This window comes from Diaporthe batatas (assembly GCF_019321695.1).
Source record: "Diaporthe batatas strain CRI 302-4 chromosome Unknown Contig00009, whole genome shotgun sequence".
Classification (NCBI taxonomy): Eukaryota; Fungi; Ascomycota; class Sordariomycetes; order Diaporthales; family Diaporthaceae; genus Diaporthe; species Diaporthe batatas.
In genome coordinates, this window is record NW_025408556.1 from 2,297,457 (window position 1) to 2,317,609 (window position 20,153).

Genomic DNA, 20,153 nt, shown 5'->3' on the forward strand with positions numbered 1-20,153 from the left:
AATCGTGGGCCCTTGTGCCCCATGGCCCCAACCGGTAGGTGGCCAGGGGATGCCACGTTGGGGTCCCACGCGACAGGTCTTGCTGGTCTTGTCGGTCTTGTGTCCTCTTGACCCTCTCTTTCTGTGGCAGGCACATACTTTGTAGGCTGTCTGGTACGGAGTAAAGAGGCAGGGGCGCTAGTAGGAAGTCACAAAGTCACGACAGGGGAGGATGCACGACGTGGCCCAGTGGGAACTTGTAGATTTCCCCCCGTGTGCGGGCTGATGGGACAATGATGGTCTTATTAATTTGGAGGGTCTGTGTCTGTGTCTGTGATGCGATGTGATGTGTGATAGATCGAGGCTTGGATCAAGATGCCTCCTTCCAGTGTATTTCCAGGTGATTGCCTCTTTCGTGTGCTCACAACATTGGGTGATCTGCTGTGATGCCGTTTCTTCTTCTTCCTTCTGATGCTGTTCTGTTTCAAGCCTTGACGTTTTGGCAGGTGCATGACGGCCAGGACAGACAGTTCCTGCCAACAATAGCAACCCCAATCCCGATTGACAAGATGGTCTACACAGCACTTGAGAAGCCAGCCCAATGTCCGTCGTGCTTTCCTCATTTCAGCAACCAGGTCTGCCTTGTCCTTGGTCCAGACTGCAGTTGCAGCACCATCCCAAAACGGTATAACAGAGCCTCGCCGTGTCTCCGTCATGGCCGTCCCCATAGCGAGTACTTCGTACAACAAGCAAATACCTGTCTGTCATGGTCAGTCAGTCTGTGGTTGACAGCCAACTGGCCAGTCTACCAGTCAGATGATAAACCTGCGATCTGCCAATCTGCCAATCTCCAAATCTGCCAAAAATTTGCCCATCCCACACGCCCACACGTGGATCGCTGGTACGGCGCACCGTAACTGGACAGAGCTTTGACCAAAAGCAAGCACACTTGACCTGCACCTGCAGTAGTAGGCAAGAAGAGCTCGAGCTCGACCTCAATTTTTCCCCTGGTTTTTATTTTTATTTTCCTTCTTTTGAACCTCGATCCATACAAGCTAGGCCCGTCTGCCCCCAGTACGCAGTAATTGACCTTGGACCAGGGAGGAGCCGGTGTCACACCAGAGCAGACCAGCAGACCAGAACAGACACAGACACACCCACACACCCCACACCCCACCCTCCCTTCCGAGGCTCGATCTCTCTCCTTTTGGCGCCTCCCCCTTGGATATCAGTCTAGCTGTCCCACCAGCCCGTAGCTCCGTGCACTTTTACTTGCACCAGCACGTACTCTTTTCTCGAGTCTTCGTTCGTCCTTGCGTCTGTCTGTCCAGTCTGTCTGTCTAGTCTGTCTGCATCGAAGCGCCACAGTTGTAGAAAACCGACAGACCAACAACGACGACGGCCAACGGTCAACGGCGCACACACACAGACAGCCAGCCAGCCAGCCAGCAAGCAATCAAGGAAGCAAGCAGCCAATTCGAGGGTCGAGACACACACACACACACACGCACACTCCAGTTCGATCCCACCCGACACGACCCAACCTGCCAACCCTGCTCGGCTTTCGTTAACCTGCAGTCGTTCGTTTCAAGCCAGCCAGCCAGTGCGACCACCTGTTCGCTCCCTCGCTGATCCCCGCCTACGCCTGCAACCTGCTGTGCCGTGCTGTGCTATACTCCGCCCGTACTCTTCTGTACCTTATATTTTATTCGACCTTTTATCATACTGCCTGCATTACATTGCATGCATGCATGTCGTGTCCGGTCCACTGGCCAGTTCGACACAATCTGCCCTGCTGCTGCCCGGCTGCTGCTCTGCATGGCGCCCATTTCGCGTCTGTTCTGCAACGGATCCAACCCCTCCCCCTTGCTGTTGTTGCAGTCGCTGTCGTTGCTGCTGTTGCTACTCTTCCCTCGCCCGGCCTGTGGCTGATCTTTGCTGATCTTGCTGCTACTGCTTCCTAGTATCCCAGATCGCTAGAGTTTCGCCCCGTACCCCGGGGTAGCGGTAGCCTTTTCGCCCAGGCACCGGGAACCTGGGACGACCTGACCTGGGATCTGTAATTGGGATCTGGGACACCCCCATCTCGAGTCATTCGGTAGTGTCCCGTCCCCGACACCAGACGAGCGAGATCAGCGAAGGGGAAGGGGCTTGCCTGTCTTGTCCTGTCTTGTCTTGTCTGCCTCACACACCCCCAAGTTTCCCCAGTTGGCGTGGCGCCCTCGAGCCCCCTCGAACCCTCGCCAGCCAGCCCGCCAGCCAGCCAACCAGCCAAGCAAGCGCCTCCTCAAGCTTATTACCCTCTCGCCTACGGGGTACACTAGGCTCGTTCGATCGACCGGTTTTGACAGCTTGACGGGAGGGACTGACTGACGGATCGACGAACGGACGGACGGCCTGCATGCGCGCGGCGCAGCCCTCGCATTACACACTCTTCTCGGTGCACACAGACAGGCACAGGCACAGGCACAGGCACAGGCATACACCGCTGGTGCTGCACTCACTTGCACCTGCAGGTGGTCCCGTACCGTACCGGCGCAGGTACTGTGCTGATACTGCGACAAGCAAGCATAGCATAGCAGACACCACCCTCCCGCACAGCCTCCAAGCCGAGCTATGCATCAGATGCACCACCAAATGCACCAGATGCATCATCCCGACCCTGACTACGACCATGACTACGACCTTGACCCCGACCCCCCAAGGAGGAATACCCGCCGCCAGCGACCAGACCTAAACATAAATACATTCGCTGCTGCCACCGCCGCCCGCCCTGTCGACCCGCCCGGCCTGACAACCCCCTTGTCGCCGCCCCCGCCCCATCTGCCCTACAAGTCCTCGTCCAGGAGCCTGCGATCCTCCTCCGCAGCCCTCGCCGCCGCCGCTGCCGCATCTACTACATCTGCCGTCACCGTAAGCCACCACCACACGACTTCTTCTTCCTCCTCCCCCCTCCCCCCTCCCCCTTCCCTCCTACCCCCCTCTCTCCCACTCATATCCTGCCGTTTCATTTAAGGGCAAGGGCTGGCTGGCCGTCACAACAAACAACTGCCGCTCCTCCGAACCCTCGTCCCCTTTCGCTAAGCTTTCCGCTCAGGCCTACGCCGCGCTCGAGAGGGATGCACGACACGCCGACCCGGAAATTGGCACACACGACCCGGAACACGGTTGGGCCAAGCACGCCCGGGACAATCACCGAGTCTTCGAAACCTTCTTTGACCCGCTCTCACCCGACGACATGACGAGCAAGGAAGATGATTTCCCAGCTGAATACGACCGCGACAGGGACCACCAACCGGGCAGCAGCCCCCCCAGTGCCACCACACCCCCTTCCGCCCGCCCGCAGCCCCGGCCGCGAGACTCCCACGACCTCTCCCTCTCCCCCCGAAATGTCACGCGCGACTCGCTCCTGGGGAACATGCTCCTGTCCCTCGACCAGTTCAGCATGGGTCAGATGAATTGCGCCCAGGCCGGTGGGGCCCAGCGCACCATGTCTGGCTTCGCCAACGAGTCGAATAACTACTACGACGACGATGCACCCCCCGCCGCCCGAACAATGACCAGCACCTCGAGAGCGCCGCCCCGGCGAGGCCACGGACACTCGTACAGCTCCGACTACGAGGACAACTCGAGTACCCTCTCCAGGGGCCAGCGCAGCAACAGCGGCTCCACCGGCTTCCAGTCAAACCTGGGCAGGATCGGCAGCATGCGCGAGCTGTCCAGCCACAGAAACACAAACGGCGCAGCACAAGGGTCGAGACCGTTACACTCGAGAGGGGGCAGGGGCAGCAAGAGCAGTAGCACAAACAGCATCGACGCAGGAGGCGGCTACGGCAGTCAGCGCCGAGCACACGGGCTGGGATCGAAGCGCTCCTCGAGCTTCGAACTCGCCCGCAGCCCTCCTTTCGGCGTGCACTCTGACCTCAACAACAGCAACAGCAACAGCCACCAGCAGCGACGAAATCAATCGCATCACCACCAGCAGCACTCGCGGCGGCCGTGGCAATTGGACGCCGGCGACGAGGACGACTATGACGCCGCGCCTACCCCAACTGTGCCGGTCGGACCTCGCCGGCTGCCCAACATGCCGTCAATGCCGTCCTTCCACCGGCCCGAGCCCATGGGCGAGCCCCTCTCCCCTGTCCGCTCCATCAATCTCGAACGCAAACGCAGCAACAAGTCCTCACGCAGCACAAACACCAGCCGACAGGCACAGGCCAGGTTTAATTCTCGTGATGCACCTCCTGTCCCCTCTGCGCCCGCTGCCCTTCCCGCTTCTGGGCCCACGCTCGACCTAGATTCCGCCCCGGCGCCACACGTTGGCTACGAGAAGGCCAAAGAGCCCGTGCACCACCCGCCCGCCTCAAACTCTGTACCGCAGCCAAAGGAAAAGCCCGGTTTCTTCAAGAGGATGTTTGGCGGCGGCTCAAAGAACAGCGTCGTGGCCGCCTTGGATCAATCGGCCAACTCGACCGGCCTGTCCAATTCCTTCAACAATTCCATCCCGCCTGCCGCTGCCATGGGCATCAATAACTCCAACCAGGTTTCATCACAGTCCAAGTCGGGCAGCAACCCGCCCTCGCGGGGGTCTCAGAGCCACTCCTCCCATGGCCTCCAGAAGAAACCCTCTAGCTTCTTCCGACGACGCAAGAAGTCCATCTCCGTCGCCGATGCCGACCTCCCCCGTGTACCACCCTTGCTCTCCGCCCCCACCATCTCCCCGGTGCAACTCCCCCCAGCCCCACAACATCTCGAAGTACTCACCCCGCGCGGGCAACCAAGCCCCGTCACCAGCCTCAGGAAGGCGATGGACCCGTACCTGACGCACTCGGGGCCATCATCAGGAATGGCAACACCCCGTCAGCCGCCTGACGACTTCTCCCCGGTGCATCACTCAGAATCCGATGGCAGTCGGTCGGCAGACCGGCAGGTGCGAAGCTTCTCACCCGACTACGACCCGGACCCGATGGCGACGATACGATCAGTGCCGTCCGACTCGAGGTCGAGGGACCCAAGTACTTCCGCTACCAACGGACAGAGAGGGACAACTCCGTCGGGAGACCCCCCGAGGCCATTCTACGGCTACGAACGTGCCGGCTCCTTTTTGCACGACAGCAGTGGGAGCGAGGCAAGCCCTCCAAGGATGAGAAAGCCAGAGTTCCAGTCGACCGTCAACGACTCCACCACATCTCGAAGCGACTTGGGCCGCGCGTCACTGGCCCCACTTCAGACTAATCAGCTCATGTCCCCATCATCGATGCGGGACAAGAAGATGGACAGGCTCACCCAGGACAGCCTCAGTACAATCAAGAGCGAGCGTCACACCAGCCTGCAGCTCCCAATCGAGGGCGCTCTCACAGACCCGAAGCTGCACACACGTGCTTCAGCAGCTAGCATTCCCAGCCTCATGGTCGAAGACTCGGAACCGAACTCGAAGGTGACTACCCCGAAGCCGGACCTCAACCCACTCGACGAGCCCTACTTTGTAGTAGGCGACCCGACCGAGGATGACAAGGCCAAGGCGCAGAAGATCTTTGATGGCAATGAGGAGTTCATACTGAAGGACAAGGCCGCGTCGTGGATGGGCGAAGAGGGCTTGATCCGGCAACGAGTCTTGCAGGCATACATGGACCTCTATGATTTCAAGAACAAGAGCATCGTGACAAGTCTGCGGGATGTGTGCAATCGCTTGGTCCTCAGAGCAGAAACCCAGCAGGTCGACAGGATATTGGTGGCATTTTCCGCCCGTTGGTGCAGTTGCAATCCGAATCACGGGTTCAAATCCACCGGTAAGACTACCCACCACTATTTCTGCAAACAAGTCTTGGCTCCCACAATGCTAACCGTTACCCGCAGACGTCATCCATACGATCTGCTACTCCATCATGCTCCTGAACACCGACTTGCACATGGCCGACATCGAGCAGAAGATGACCCGCAGCCAGTTCATCAAGAACACGATGACAACGATAATACAGGCTCTCGGCGACTCTGTCCCAGAGATATTCAACAAGAGGGGCAGCGTGCTGCCAGGCAAGGGGCTCCATCTTGAAGACGGCGACATGCCTACCGAGCAGGAGCGATCCAGCTTCCGCAACTCGTTCGTCAAATTCCCCATGCGAGCTGGGTCAGCGCTGGGCGATGCGCCAACTGAAGTCGACGACTGCGGTCCTCTGGTCAAGAGCCCCTTCGAAGGCTCGTTGAAGGCATGGGAACAACAGATGGAGCACGTACTGAAGGACACGTATGTCTCGATCAGAGACGAGCGGCTGCCGCTGTTTGGGGCCGAGCAGCCTGCGCTGGAACAGCAACATTCCGGCCTATCTGTTATCGGAATGCTCAAGCGCTCGCCCAGTGTCCTCAGCAAAGCCCCTTCGGAGAACCCATCCATGCGTGGCCGCGGCCCAGACTCGATGCGCGCGAGCAACTCACGCTGGTCCTCCAAGAGCAGGTCAAGACCACGTGGGTTCGGCAGCGCGGGTTTCTCTTCTAGCAGAACAAGCTTCGACGATGGCCAGTCGATGTGGAGTCCTGTTGAGTCCAATGCAACCTGGAGCCGGGCTTCCCTGGGTAGAACTCAGACGTCCATGTCCATGGACTCGTTTGGGTCGCACTTCACGCGTGGCGGCGGCTACCAGCAGTCCATTGGCTTTGCCAATGCTCTGAGCCAGGCCATTATCCGGGAGGACCCCACAGGCAGCGTTCAGTCCCTCGTGAGCGACGAGCTGAAACCCACACAGCTGCTCGACGACGAGTCGCTCGAGCTCGCCGGGCCGCCATGGGTCAAGGAGGGCATGGTTGTCCACAAGCATCACCTCGACGGCGTCGACAAGAAGGCCAAGGAACGTAACTGGTCCGAGGTCTTTGCCGTCATCCAGAAAGGTACCGTGAGCATCTTCTCCTTCACGCCTAACAAGTCCACAGGTCGTCGCGGTCGCAACGCATCGAACGTGAAGAAGGGCGGAGTGGTTGGCGGTGGCAACTGGCAAGAGAACGCCACCTCTCTTGGCTCGTGGAGTCTCCGGCTGGCTCTCGCGTCTGCTCTGCCACCGCCGGGGTACTCGAAACAGAGACCCCATGTGTGGGCCTTGTCTCTGCCCACGGGTGCCGTGCACCTGTTCCATGTCGGCACCCCGGAGATATGCAGAGAGTTCGTCACGACTGCCAACTACTGGAGCGCCAGGCTTAGCACGCATCCCCTGACCGGCGGAGTGTCGAACATGGAATATGGCTGGAGCGATGCCATCATCAACAATGCGCTCGTGACGGCCATCAACGAGAACACAGGCGCCTCGGCAGCAGCAGGTACCACAACGGGCGGTCGACCGCGCAGCAATAGTGCCGTTGGGCGGTCGAGCATGCACTCGCGCGGCAGCAGCTTCCGGTCGGTGGGCTCGTTCGACTTTGGCAGCTCAAGCACTCGGGGCGGCGACCCGTCCAACAAGCTCCCCGGCGACCGGATCACCATCTCGGAGTGGATGCCGCCGACGCAGTCGATGCGGCCCTCGAACTCGGGCGAGAAGGAGCAGCTCGAGACGCTGCTCAACTACGTCAAGAGCATCGAGGCGGAGCTGCAGCAGCACAACTCGCTGCGCAGCCCCATGCTGCTGGCGTTCAGCCCGCGCGGGTCCAACGTGCAGAAGGCCATGGCCAACTGGGAGCGCAAGAGCAGCTACCTGCTGCGGGAGATTGTCAAGTTCAGGACGTACGTGGACTGCCTGCAGCACGCCGAGGCGCGCAAGGCCGAGATCTGGCGCGAGCGGGAGGTCGCGCGGCGCGCGGCGCGCGGCAGCCTCGACCTCGAGGACGACGCCACCGAGGACTACCACGGTCCCCGGCACGACTGGGACGGTGACGACGGCTGCGGTAGCGACCGCGATAGCCGGGACAGCATGGACGAGATGATGGACGAGCCTGTTATCGAGGAGGGGGAGGGGGAGGCTACTCTCAAGGCTCGGTCGTGATGGCCGGCCCGGCCTGACGCGACCTGGCTGAACAACGGGGCCGAGCTGAGTGGGTGCTGCGTTGGGAGATTACTGCGACCTGACGGGATAACGGTTTCGAGTCCCGCGTTGGAATATCATTCACTACGACCCGGCTGGCTCACCCACCCACGAAAGGGCCAATCATCCAAGGAGGGGATGGACTGGAGAGAGTATCCCCAAACGGCATCAACTGTACAACAACTATGAAAATAAAAAGCACGAGGCATGCTTGGCCTGGTCCTGTCCACGCAAAACAAACGAAAAGCTTGAGGGACGCGCGACGGAGACGGGCGCGAGGCAGGCAGGCACGTTTATTCTTTTTTCTCTGCGATGCGATGCGATGCGATGCGATGCGATGATACCCCCCTTTTTTCGCTTCCTCTTCTCCCAGACCAGGCCAGGCCAGGCTGAGGTGGGGTGGTTTGTTGGTTTCTGGCTGGGGCGGGGTGGATGAATGGATGGATGGACGGACGGATTGATGGGCGGATGGCTTGATGGATGCTGTCTTAATAAGAGTGGTTGGTGGTAGTGTTGATGGATGTACACGGACGGATGGACTGACGGACTGCCTGGTTGAATGTCACCCAGCCAGCACTGCCAGTATGAGAGGTGTGGGGGCAGGCCGTCTCCGTCCGTTGTTGATATCGGGGGCGAGGCTTGCATGCTGTGATGTGTATTTTCACATGCCCAGGTGGTTGGTTACTTACTCACCCTACCTGGGTACTTAAAACTCTGTAGATTCATCGTGTTGGTTGCATGTGGGAGATTCATAGCGTGGCGTGTGGGATGGACGGATGAATGAATATATTTGGGTATGATGATGTGTGTCAGCTGCCGGTGGTGTTGATTGATGTGTGTGTGTGTGTGTCCCCCGAGCGGGCTTTGATGCTGGTGAATGAGTGAGTACTCCGTCACTACCTAACTAACTAACTATAGTGGCGCCCCGGGATAGCGGTCCTTGTTCCCGTCGTCTAGCTTCTGCTCGTTTGCTTGCTTTTGATCACCGAACCCTCGTCGAATCAACCAAAACCCCCCGGTATAACCAAACACCCCGGCAGAAAACAAAAAAAATGGAAGCATCCACCTCCTTTGGCGCCACGAACACTTGGCATTGTCACGCAGACAGCCATGGCACACGTCCTTTTGGTTTTCGGTCGGTCTGAGCGGGATGATTCGGAGGGTTTTGATGGCATCTCGCCCCTCCCCCTCCCGGGGGCCGGAAGGGCCTACTAGAAGAGCGCGAGCTGCCATGGTCGAGCCCCGTGCGGCCTGTCGGCTAGCCGGGGGCGGGAGGCTGGCGGACTCGGGCCGTAGGGGGTTTTCTCGCGGGGCTGGGCTGGGGTTCCTGCTGTGGTTGGCTAGTTGTTGCTCTTGCATCTGGAGTTATTCCGCGGTCAGTGGCAGGTTCCTGTGGCTATGCGGTGGTTGCGTTGGTCTTACTTGCATGGTGTTTGGGAGGGATCAACCATGTTGTTGTTGTTGTTGTTGTTGTTGTTGTTGTTGTTGTTGTTCAAGTCCCATGCCTAGATAGGTACCGGATGTATGTGTGTAGTTGGATGAAGAATGGATGAGGTTTGCGAGGGGGGCCGGTGTGATGGCCTTTTGGAAAGGGTGCTCGGGTTTTGATGTTGTGAGTGCGTGCTGACCTTTTTCGTCGTGGAGAGCGGCTGCTCTTGGAGGATAAACTTGGGACACGACTATCAAGAGCGATTCAACGGAGGAGTGACGGGAACGACACGTGCACATCGATGCGTGCCGCAGCTCTCAGACGGCATCATGTCAGGGTCCCTGGCCATCCACGCAGCGCCAGAGCCGTCGTGCCCGTGTCGAGCCCGTCGACGCAGACGCTTGAGATGAGCTCTACGCCCCCATTGTTTGGAGATCTGGCCCGCCCAAAGCTGAGGTTCCTTTGCGAGATTCCAGAGGTGGAAAATCAGGGGAAGCTGAAGGGGCCTTGTCGTCGAGGATTAAATTTTGAATGGCGTTCTATCCAAACAGCCCGCTCGAAATTGTCGCGGCTGCGTCCCACTTCGTCTATCTGTGAGCTGGTTTTTCGTGTGGTTTTTTACGTCTGATGTGGCTAAGGACGTATTGTGTGGAATTTTGACAGGAACAAAACCAGTTACGCGTGAGGATGAGCTCCAGCTCGACGCCACAGAAGACGTCTGACTGTTTGTACTGGCCGAATCTGAGACCAATTCCGAGATTAGCTACACTGAATTCCGACGAGAATTGTAAATCAGATAACTTCGTTCTCAAATTTTTTATTCAGGTTGTATCTCCAAGTTCGCTTCTAGAGCGTTGGGTGTCTTCCTCGACAGGATCCCGTGGTGCTTAGATGTATGTAATAGAATGCTAACAAGTTGGCTTGTAGAATAGTAATAAGCCACATGTGCAAACTTCGAGGCCAGGGTATGAACTGGTAGGTTCTGGTTGATACTTGGTGCAGAACTTTAATGGACGTCTTGATTACGAGAATGGATTCAGAAAAATCAAGAGAAAATTCAAGAGGGTGAGAAAATAAACACAGTATCCTTGGCAGCTCCGTATTATGCATGCAATATAAACCCTGAGCACCTGGGCAGTCTCCCAGGTTCCGGCGGCGCTTCTCACCCCTGTCTCGGAGCCGAAACGCTCGCTGTCTGTAAAAAACGAGAGTTGGCCCCCCCCTTGTTTTATTACCCCTATCTACCCCACTACACCTAAAAAGCACTCCCTTTACACACACACTCACACCGCACCTATATTACTTCTTTATCCTCCAATTCCTCCCCCTTAGTAATTATTTCTATAGTATTTATAATTCATTTAAATATACTTATAGTATACCTTATAAGTGTTAAGTATTCATCCTTTCTAATAGAAACCTCTAAAACTAAGTTTAAAGGTTAATAAAAGAGTCATTATATAGCCTTAATTACTTCTATAGCTTTTAGTTTATTATTTTTATAAAGGTAAATTACTTCTTAAAGAGGCTTAATTATAGTAAAGGGAAGAGCTTTATACTTATAGTTCCTATATATATAAATAGAGTAACGTCCTCTAACCTCTTTTTAGTTATAATAATAATAAGAATAGTTATAAGAAAAGTATAAAATATAAGTAATATACTAAGTATAAAAAGGGTGTAAACATGCTATACCTATATAGGTGTATTTATTAGGGGGGCTGGCTATTTTAAGAGTTTTAGAGGATAAAGAAGGGGTGTAGATGTAGTGTGGGTGTGTATATGAAGGGAGCGCTTTTAAGGTATAGTGGGGTAGACAGGGGTAATAAAATAAGGGGGGGGCCAACTCTCGTTTTTCACAGACAGCGGCTTAGTCTTATCTCACGGCCGGCCGACGACGCTCATCTGCGCACAGAAGTCGTGACGCGCTTTCGCAGCCGTTTCGGAATACATAAGCCAATTCACTCATTAGCAGTTCGCTGATTGAACACCACACCTGCTCACCCGCTCGCGCGAGACTCACCGTACTGAACCAAGCACATGCTCTCGCGTGCAAAAGCAATCATGTCAACAGCAGGACGCACATACCTGGCCTTCCAGCACGACGCCAAGCTGCACAAGCTCCCGACAAAGGTCGCCGCCGTCCACGCCTTCTCGTCCCTCGACGAGGCCAACCGCGGCCTCTTCAAGCAGGGGACCGACCAGGACCATGTCGTCGTCACGGACAAGACAATCTTCCACCCCCAGGGCGGCGGCCAGCCCTCGGACGTCGGCTCGATGACAGGACCCTCCGGCGAGACCTTTGACGTCCAGGCGGTCCGCATGGACGCCGTCCAGGACGGGCAGGTCCTCCACTTTGGCCGCTTCTCTTCCGCCGGACAGGCGTTCAGTCCCGGCGACACCGTCGAGCAGGCCATCGACGTCGACAAGCGCCTGCTCTACTCGCGGCTGCACACGGCGGGCCACGTGCTGGGCGCCGCGGTGCGCCACCTGCTCGAGAAGGAGGTCGAGGGCTTCGACGAGCTCAAGGCGTCGCACTTCCCCGACTCGGCGGCGTGCGAGTTCGCGGGGCTCATCGAGGGCAGGTGGAAGGACCCCGTGCAGGCCAAGGTCGACGAGTACGTCGCCGCCGCGATGCCCGTCGAGATCGACTGGTGGGACGAGGAGGACTTCCGGAGGAACGGGCTCGAGCGGCTGATCCCCGACCGGAGCCTCGCGCCGCCGGGGGAGAAGTTCCGCGTGGTCAATATCGTCGGCGCGGAGGTGTACCCCTGTGGCGGGACGCATGTTGATACTACTGATTTGTGTGGGCCGACCAAGGTCAAGAAGATTTCGAGGAGTAAGGGCACTTCGAGGGTTAGTTACACGGTGGCGTGAGCGTGTTGAACCTTCCCCCGGGGGTGCTTCAGCCTGGGTGCAGGCTTCCGTTCTGTGTGATGATATGGAGTGGCATCGCTGGCGGATGAGTTTCTGCTTCGATTTTTACACCTTGGGGGGCCCGGCGTGTTGTTGGCCGTTTTAGACACCTCCAAAACAGACAGAGGGCATTTAGAACAAAATTCGTCTACCAGCTAGCTAACTCGGCCCCATGCCCAGCAATAAAAGAGAAATTGTTGATAATGTAGTAGTTAATAAAGGTCTAGTTGAACGCGTTTTACAGTTGTAGCGCTGCGGGCTGCCGACTTTTCGGTCGTGAAATTCATGAAATTGCTTGGCCACATACCTAGGTATCTACCTGCACAGCAATCTAGAGCCATCAGCGAAGACTTCGAACATGTAACCACACCAAGACATCAACGTCCCTCGCGCTTTTAATTACTGAAAATCACGTAGCCATATTTCGGCCAGTGGAGAGTGATGCTGAGCTTCCAATATATCGAGCCATCGTCCTTCTTATCGCGGGGGCGTATGTCCTCCTCATCGCGGGGGAGTTTGTCCAGTGTTAAGTTCCATCCAGGATCTGGTAGATTCAGATACAGGCTGGAGCCCGGGCATTCATGATCTCCGTGGTTTGCGAGAGAACAACGAGCCGCTGCGTCCCGCGACGGTGTACGCACGGAAGTTTGTGTCCAGTGAACCTTACGCTCCAGTACTATCTTCTTATGTCCACCGCTTTTATCATCATCCTGAGATTTATTCTGAACAGGGAGACATCTCCAACTGCTGGGCCCGAGATCATGCCCTTGCGCAAGCCGCAAAGAAATAAGCGCGGCATGTATTTCGGCGGATTTATCAACACCGCTATCGACGTATTCCAAGAAGATAGTGGCCAGGTATGACTCGAGACTTTGGAACTTCGAGTCCGGATGCGGGTCCGGGTTTGGACGCTTAAGGAGTGATATCAGGAGGTCTGATGGAGAGAGCCCGCTTTCTGGATAATAGATGCCAGAAGATGTCGATAGAAGGATTCCGCTCCCCAGTGATTGGAAAATCGAGACCAGTCGCCTGGACAGCTCCCCGGGGTCTCTGTGCAGTGGAGGGTCCTTCTCGTTTTGAAGGTAAGAGCGCAGGCATTGCGGTGAAAATGCATGTGAACAACCCAGCGAGTTGGCAAGACGGGGAAAGAAGTCCGTGATTTCGACAAACTCTTGGATCAAGCCTAATGTCTCTGCCTTCCCAGGGTTCTCTGTGATTGGTGCTCGGCATGCAAACACGACGTCCCAAAACAAATCGACGATGTCCCTATCATAATTGACTTTCAACGACCCCAAAGTCGATGATTCTGGCGAACCATAGGAATTTAGTAGCCCGAGCAAGCCGTATATTCGATCGTGGATCCAGCTGCTTTTACACAGCATACCCCATTGCAGAATCCGATACACGGAAATATCTTTATCGGACTTGGCTGCCCTTGCCTCCATGGCGGACGAGGTCCCAGCAGGTGCATCCGTCTTTCCGCCGCCGGTCTTCATGAGGTGATACAAATGACACTTGTAAGCCAGCAAGAAGTCGTCGAGATCAATGGAAACAGGGCCAAAGGTAAGTTCGACCTGACTCCCCATTGTCACCTCTTGTACAATCCAAACTCGAGTCCAGTACGGCAGTGAAAGGATGCCGGGGAGGGCTGTTCCGAATACTCCACCCCATCTACGCATTCGTCCTTCCGGTTCATCCGGATTTTTCTGATCTTCCTCATCGGATGCTTTCGGTACAGGAGGCAAAGATCCATAAGTCTTCTTGTGTTTCATTATGGTGGTCCAGTTTGGCAACATTTTGAAGAACTTCTTGACGTCTTCACGAGCGTCGGGGACATGCTTTTCAATGCGTTCCAGGGAACTTCGCAAATCCGGGAGGTCTTGGGTTACTGAAGACGCTTCACACCCAAGCCAGGAGATCGTCTTTTGGGCTTGTCCATAAATGGTTCCCATGCGAGGTATTTGGATGGCCTTCTCATCGTTGTTGTTTTGGTTGAGGCACAGAAAATCCGTCCAGAACCAGGTTTCAGTGTCCCGCGACCTCTGAATATGATCCAGAAATTCCCACAGCGTCTTGTGAACCTCGATGAGCGTGTCTCCGAGGAAAATATGATGCCTGTCGTGCTTTGCGTCACCCCAATAGTAGGAAAGCGCTTTGTACGACGGCGGGTTTCTGTCGAATGTTTCCAGAACGCAAGACGCATGGCGATGACCGCACTCAGAGCTCTCCTCGAGACGAGGCTTGACTTTGAGAAGGCGAATGCTGGTTTCCTCCCTGAGATTATTGTATTGGTATACATTCGGTGTTGCAGACATTTCGAGACGGTGCTTTGGCTGCTGATATCAAGAAGTGTATTCAAGTGGTGCTGATATAAGGGATTATTTCATAGAAAGTACAGCGAGCCGGGATCAGCTTTCTGGGTATCAAATGAAGTCCATGAGGCTTTCGTTCTCGACGTTCTCTCAAGCAGCCTATTGTATTGGTGGGATGAGTGGGAACGCCTGGGAAGCGTGAGTTCACCCCGCAACTGGGCGGGGGGGGGGGATACGAAATTTATCCATCTACCTACCCGGGGGTCAGACCTTCGGTTGCCTCCAACGCCTCCCACCATCAGTGGGTGAGGAGGACCGAGACCCACTGGTAGTTGCCTGTACGTAGGTAGCACTATCTGTCGTGCAACGTTCCGCTTCCTTGTTCGTCAAATGTGCTGTGAGATATCATCCAGTCGCTTCGGAGCCTCAGTTAATCATATTCAACGCCACATGCGGGCTACAGTCAGCAATTTAGGCTGCTGAACGCACGATTTGTGCCCAGAAGTGGAGCGTCCCTTGGCCCCCCCCCCCGCTCAGCAGTTGGTTTCGATCAGCCCATGAATTTCATCCTGCAGCACTAGGCGATTGAGAATGTTCAGCTCGTGGAACCGCCCGAGAACTGTGATATCCTCACATTGATGTATGACATGTGCGATTGAAGAGAAGATTTTTTAAGCCCGACAACTTCATCATCAGTAAGGCGCGGCGGCTCAGCTGTTGCATGTGAGAAGTCAACAACCCACTTCGTGCACCACCCCCTTCCCGCACACTACAAATCTACATCCTCGTAATCAGCATTTCTTAAATAGTGCCAATAAAAGTGTAGAGAGAATACAGTACTTGGGCCCGTGGCCTCAGCCTCGTGCCGCATAGACAAGGCTGGGATGTATCGCTCCTGACGGCACTGCTGACCAGAAGCATCAACGCACGTAGCCCAAGGGCTAATCTTCTACGGTGCTAGAGTCAAAGCCGGCAAAGTTGTGCTTTCTAAGGTTGATCATGTTCCAGCGATGGTTCGAAGCCAGCTACTGATCCTGACACGCTAGAAGACATGTTACATACTTGGCTACTGAGAACATTATCAGAGATCTAGGATTCAGCAATTCTGGAGACCGCGCTGGCAGTTCATGTCCTTGTCGTGAGGATTTACCACTGTGTAAAGGGATAGCATAACGGCTCGTTTGCACAGATGAAGAACGAAACACTGCGCGTGCAGGGATGGCAGATGCTTCCTTGATCGCCCTCGTTTGAACGCCTCCAGTGTTGGGGCTGCAACGGGCTTCGCACACCCTGCCCGGATCATTCACTGCCACTTCGCAAGTTCATTGAATTCACCATCTGACAGTGTCTGAACGAATCTTGCCAATCTTTCCGACCATGACCCCACTCTGGTCTCTCGCACGCATGCTCAGACCACCGCGTTGGCACGACCCAAACCTCGACACCGTCCATTCTGTCCACCCTTGCCTCCCATCCTCCACATGCAGCTCGACTGATACTCGCCACCACACATAGGAGCCAGCATTGCACACGCTGCCCTTCAATCGCAAGCTGACACTTGCAGCATTCTCCTTCGGCGCCAAATTGTGACGCTTATCATGATCTGATGTGACCAAACGTCCATCTGTCCTGCTGCCTCGCCTTCTTCTCGAAGGTGATCATCATATTCCTGACTCCACTACATCGTCAGGAGCCAGCATACTCGTTCGAGGTTCTCAAGCAATTCTGCCCTGAATACCCAAACGCTTGTTCTAGCCATCCTTCACTGAGCACTTGAGCCATGTCCCAAACCACCATCATCAACCCCAACACTGTCGGCGGCATGTGTGCCCAGACCTCTCCATCAGCCTCCGGCGAGGGACATTATCTCATCCTTCGCGGTGACGATTCCGCCAACAAGCAGATCAATCCTGGTAAGTCCACCGCCCAGAGCACAACTCGTTCCGGCCAAAATAACAAGCAGCCTCCGCCGCCCAGGCGCGGTCTGCCCCTCCATCCCCGATTCCAGCCCGACGTCAATAAGCAGTCTGGCCTTCAATTGATGCCAAACAATGCCAATTCTAGCAGGCTGACCAAATAATCCACAGCCGCAGACACTAGCCAGGACGGGCCCCTGAAGGCGTCGTTCAAGAAGGCCCTTACCAAGACCCGCAAGCAGATGGCCCACGTCTGGCAGTCTGTGAAGGCCCTTTTCAACAAGGCTCTCACCAAGACACGCAACCAGATGGCCCGCATCTTCTCCGTGCAGAATGTAGAGAAGGCCGTCACCTTCTACGAGGAGAAGGGCAACGACGTGGGCGCCGCATGCAAGACGGCCGGCTGCAACATCTACAAGCGGGCGGCCATCCCCAGCAAGAGCGTCACCAACCAGAGGTCCACTGCCGATACCATCACAGCACCCGGTGGCAAACGCAGTACTAAGTCCCGGGTCGCCAAGAAGGCCAAGATTGCTGTGTGCACCGTCGTCAATGCTGTCCGTATCGGCTGTGCCAGCGCTAAACTGGGCCTCGACGCCGCCCTTGGTGTTTTCGAGGCCGCAGGTGCTGTGGTCCTGTATGCTCTCGATCAATTCGACGACGAGGAGTGAATCTGATCAGCTGCCTCGACCCCGTGAGATAGGTACACCCCGTCCGACCTGCCTCCTGTCCGCGTTCTAGCACTCGGTCGAGTTGTCGAGAAGTGGGAGGGCGGGCTTTTGGAGGAATGAAGGAGGAAGACGGGTGGTGTTCAGTTGATTCATAAAGCATGTAATGAAATTGCGCTTGTGTAATCACATGTTCTGTGCTATGCCGTGTCCCTGTTCGCTTCCTTGCTTGCAATCACCATCCTCACATCCAGCTCGGCGGACCAAAAGTAAGCCTACAGCTTGGGTTGCTGTAGGAGCCAACAGCCCTGCGCAGAATGTCTGACCAGCCAACGACTTCCGGGGGGCGCGCCCCTTCAGGGACGATGGCTGACCAAGACTCGGAGCACGAGGGCTCAGCTCGAAGCATAAGGACGTTGGTCAATCAATCACATGTACAATCGGTATGCTTTTTTCACACGTTTGAAAATGAAACTACATCACAGTGGGTCTTTTGCAAGTTTTTTAAGTGCTTCCAATTTGCGGAAGCCTGAGAAGTAGCTATTTACTTCCCCTGTAGAGGCGGCTGACTATCAAGAGACAACACCGCCAAGGTAGGGCCATCTGTGCTGCTCTTGATCGGTGTGAAGATAACAGTCGCCCCGATATATCATGGTCTGGGACCATCATTCCAAAATGCCTTGCCTGTGTGGCCACCAGGTCCTCGGTGTGCTTCTTGGTGGAGGCTTGTGCACCTTAACCGACAATCCATGCCAAGACGTTTCCATCCCTTGTGTACTAGTCCACCCCGTCGCTCGTCGGCATACTGAGCCTTCCCCTTGCCTTCATAGGCTACTCCTCGATATCGAGGATCTTCTTGTAGGCCTCCTCGTCGTCCATCTCTTTGGTCATGTCCTGGAATGCGATGCCAGTCGAGAAGTTGTAAAAGACAGACTAGAGAGATTGAAATAATCGTCAGCCACAGCATTCTGAGCACATCATGACAGGTAGATTTCTTCAACGTACCGCCTTGATCGGGGGAATAATGCCCACGACATGCTTGTCTTTGCCCTTCAAGATGAAAACGATCCCATCAAAGTTGGTCAAGCCATAGCGCTCGTTCAGGAACTCGGATGGCGAGATTACAGTAACCTTGAATCGGCTGTAGCTCTCGTCCTTGGGGTCCTCGTGGTCCTCGTCCTCGAGGTTTTCGTCCTTGCGGTTCTCTTCCTCGGAGTGCTCGTCTTCGGAGTGCTCGTCCTCGGAGTTCTCGTCCTCGAGGTCCTCGAGGCCCGGGTAATGTCGGACCAGCCCGTCGATGGGGTGGGTGAGGGTCTGCGTCATCTCGCAGGTCTCCAGCTTCTTGAAGGTGGCGAGGAGCGCGGAGGCGTCCTGGCCGGGATTGTTCTGGAGCCAGACGCTCTTGAGGGCCGGGAGCACCATGCCCCTGACGTCCTTGACGTTGGCCCTGGCCGCCTCGGGCAGGGCGGCGCAGAGGCGGTGGGAGTAGGTGTCGATCTTGAGCTTCACTTCCGCCCAAGCGCGGGTGTTGCCGGGCATCTTGCGGGGAGGGTGGTTGAGCTGCAGGAGCGTCGCGGACCAGTAGGTCTCCAGGGCCTCGTTGTAGATGGTGCGGCAGGTATGGAGTAGGTTGAGGTGCTCGGATGACTTGAGCACGAGGCTGCCGGTCTGCTCGACAGGATCATCGCCATTCTTGGCGAGGGAGGCCTCGACTTGGGAGCCCTCGCAGTAGTACTTGTAGATCTTGAGGCGGACCTCCACCGGCAACACGTCGACGAGGTAGCAGATGGGGACCAGGGTGCGCGGGCTCGTTTGGGCCACCGCCATCTGGTATTTGGCCATGGTAATCTTGTGGTAGAGATCACAAGGTGGTTTGTTGCGTAAATGTCTTGCGAGACTGGAATGAAGATTGGGTGTGCTTGAAGAGCGCGAGGGAACGAAGAGGGAGGAGAGCTTGACTTGTCTGCTCTGCTGCAGAGAATCGGGAGGTTTGAGGATGTGGATGGAATAGGAAGATGGAAAGATTGATGGAATCTCTGGCTGGGGTTTTAAAGACGCAGTATCGACGGCAAGCCTCAATTGAATTGTCTACGCGGGTTCACTTTCATTGATCGGGGTGAACCTGCTGTGTATTGTGACCTTTGGTCATGACTGGGGATTGCGTCGATGAAACATCACCTTTCAAACGAGAAGTCTGTTTAGTGAGTTTTGATGAACACCTGGCCATAGTTACTGCTAAACAGTTAATATATGAACAGGCCTTGAATCCAAAACCGTACGTCAAATTGTCTGGCCTGCACCCAGCCCTCATTACATGAAACATATCTCAAGATGAGCACCTGGTGCTCTAGGTACAGGGAAATGGGCCGCTCTTATATCAAGAACACGACTTTTGCTTGCCTCTCAATACTGAGTCTGACAGCTCAATGTTTGTGTTTGAACTCAACTCCAAGCCACCTGCTTTCCGCTTTAGAGCAGTGCCTACCGATCGTTGTGACCACAATGACCCTCTTGTCAGCACTAACCTGGTAGGCTCCTCCGGCCCTCCAGTCGCTCAAACACTTTTTCTGGACGTCATTTCCGTAAATAGCCACCTGCTTGCACGAGAGCCCTGACTCTTCGCTGTCCCGTTTCCTACCGACGCCAATAGCTGCGGTTCCATGTCTCTCTACCGTGGTGCAGTCCACCAAGTAACCCGGTTAGAATGCAAGCAGACCCACGCTGTCAAGGATTGAGAAGGGGGGCCGGAGGTAAAGTAGGTAGATGGCATGGGCTGCTGCGACTTCATGTCCCGGTTACGGAATGCGGTAGACTTATGAGAGCCCCCGAAGTTGCCGATTAGGCACTGGTGACCAGGTGGTCGTCCTCGAACCTGGTCGATGACTACAGTTACGTCCTCGGTTTGAGGGCATCCGTCGGATGTTTGGCAA

At 55.8% G+C, this 20,153-nt stretch overlaps 4 protein-coding genes across 4 annotated transcripts; 3 read left to right on the forward strand and 1 right to left on the reverse strand.

Moving 5' to 3' along the window:
- Positions 1–1,139: 1,139 nt before the first annotated feature.
- Positions 1,140–10,256, forward strand: KVR01_008230 (uncharacterized protein). Its single transcript, XM_044792101.1, has 3 exons — positions 1,140–2,892; positions 3,077–5,768; positions 5,836–10,256. The coding sequence occupies exons 1-3, from the start codon at positions 2,596–2,598 to the stop codon at positions 7,941–7,943; spliced, it is 5,097 nt and encodes a 1,698-aa protein (XP_044643208.1). The 5' UTR covers positions 1,140–2,595; the 3' UTR covers positions 7,944–10,256.
- Positions 10,257–11,279: 1,023 nt separating this feature from the next.
- KVR01_008258 (uncharacterized protein) lies at positions 11,280–14,829 on the forward strand. The gene has a single exon (XM_044785111.1). The coding sequence runs from the start codon at positions 11,452–11,454 to the stop codon at positions 12,286–12,288; it is 837 nt and encodes a 278-aa protein (XP_044643236.1). The 5' UTR covers positions 11,280–11,451; the 3' UTR covers positions 12,289–14,829.
- Positions 14,830–16,419: 1,590 nt separating this feature from the next.
- On the forward strand, positions 16,420–17,226 carry KVR01_008273 (uncharacterized protein; the record flags this gene model as incomplete). The annotated part of the gene is made up of 2 exons (XM_044787528.1): positions 16,420–16,552; positions 16,733–17,226. 2 exons carry the CDS (start codon positions 16,420–16,422, stop codon positions 17,224–17,226), a joined length of 627 nt encoding a protein of 208 aa, XP_044643251.1.
- Positions 17,227–18,054: 828 nt separating this feature from the next.
- Positions 18,055–19,065, reverse strand: KVR01_008104 (uncharacterized protein; the record flags this gene model as incomplete). Its single annotated transcript, XM_044794368.1, has 2 exons — positions 18,055–18,156; positions 18,229–19,065. The coding sequence occupies 2 exons, from the start codon at positions 19,063–19,065 to the stop codon at positions 18,055–18,057; spliced, it is 939 nt and encodes a 312-aa protein (XP_044643082.1).
- Positions 19,066–20,153: the final 1,088 nt, after the last annotated feature.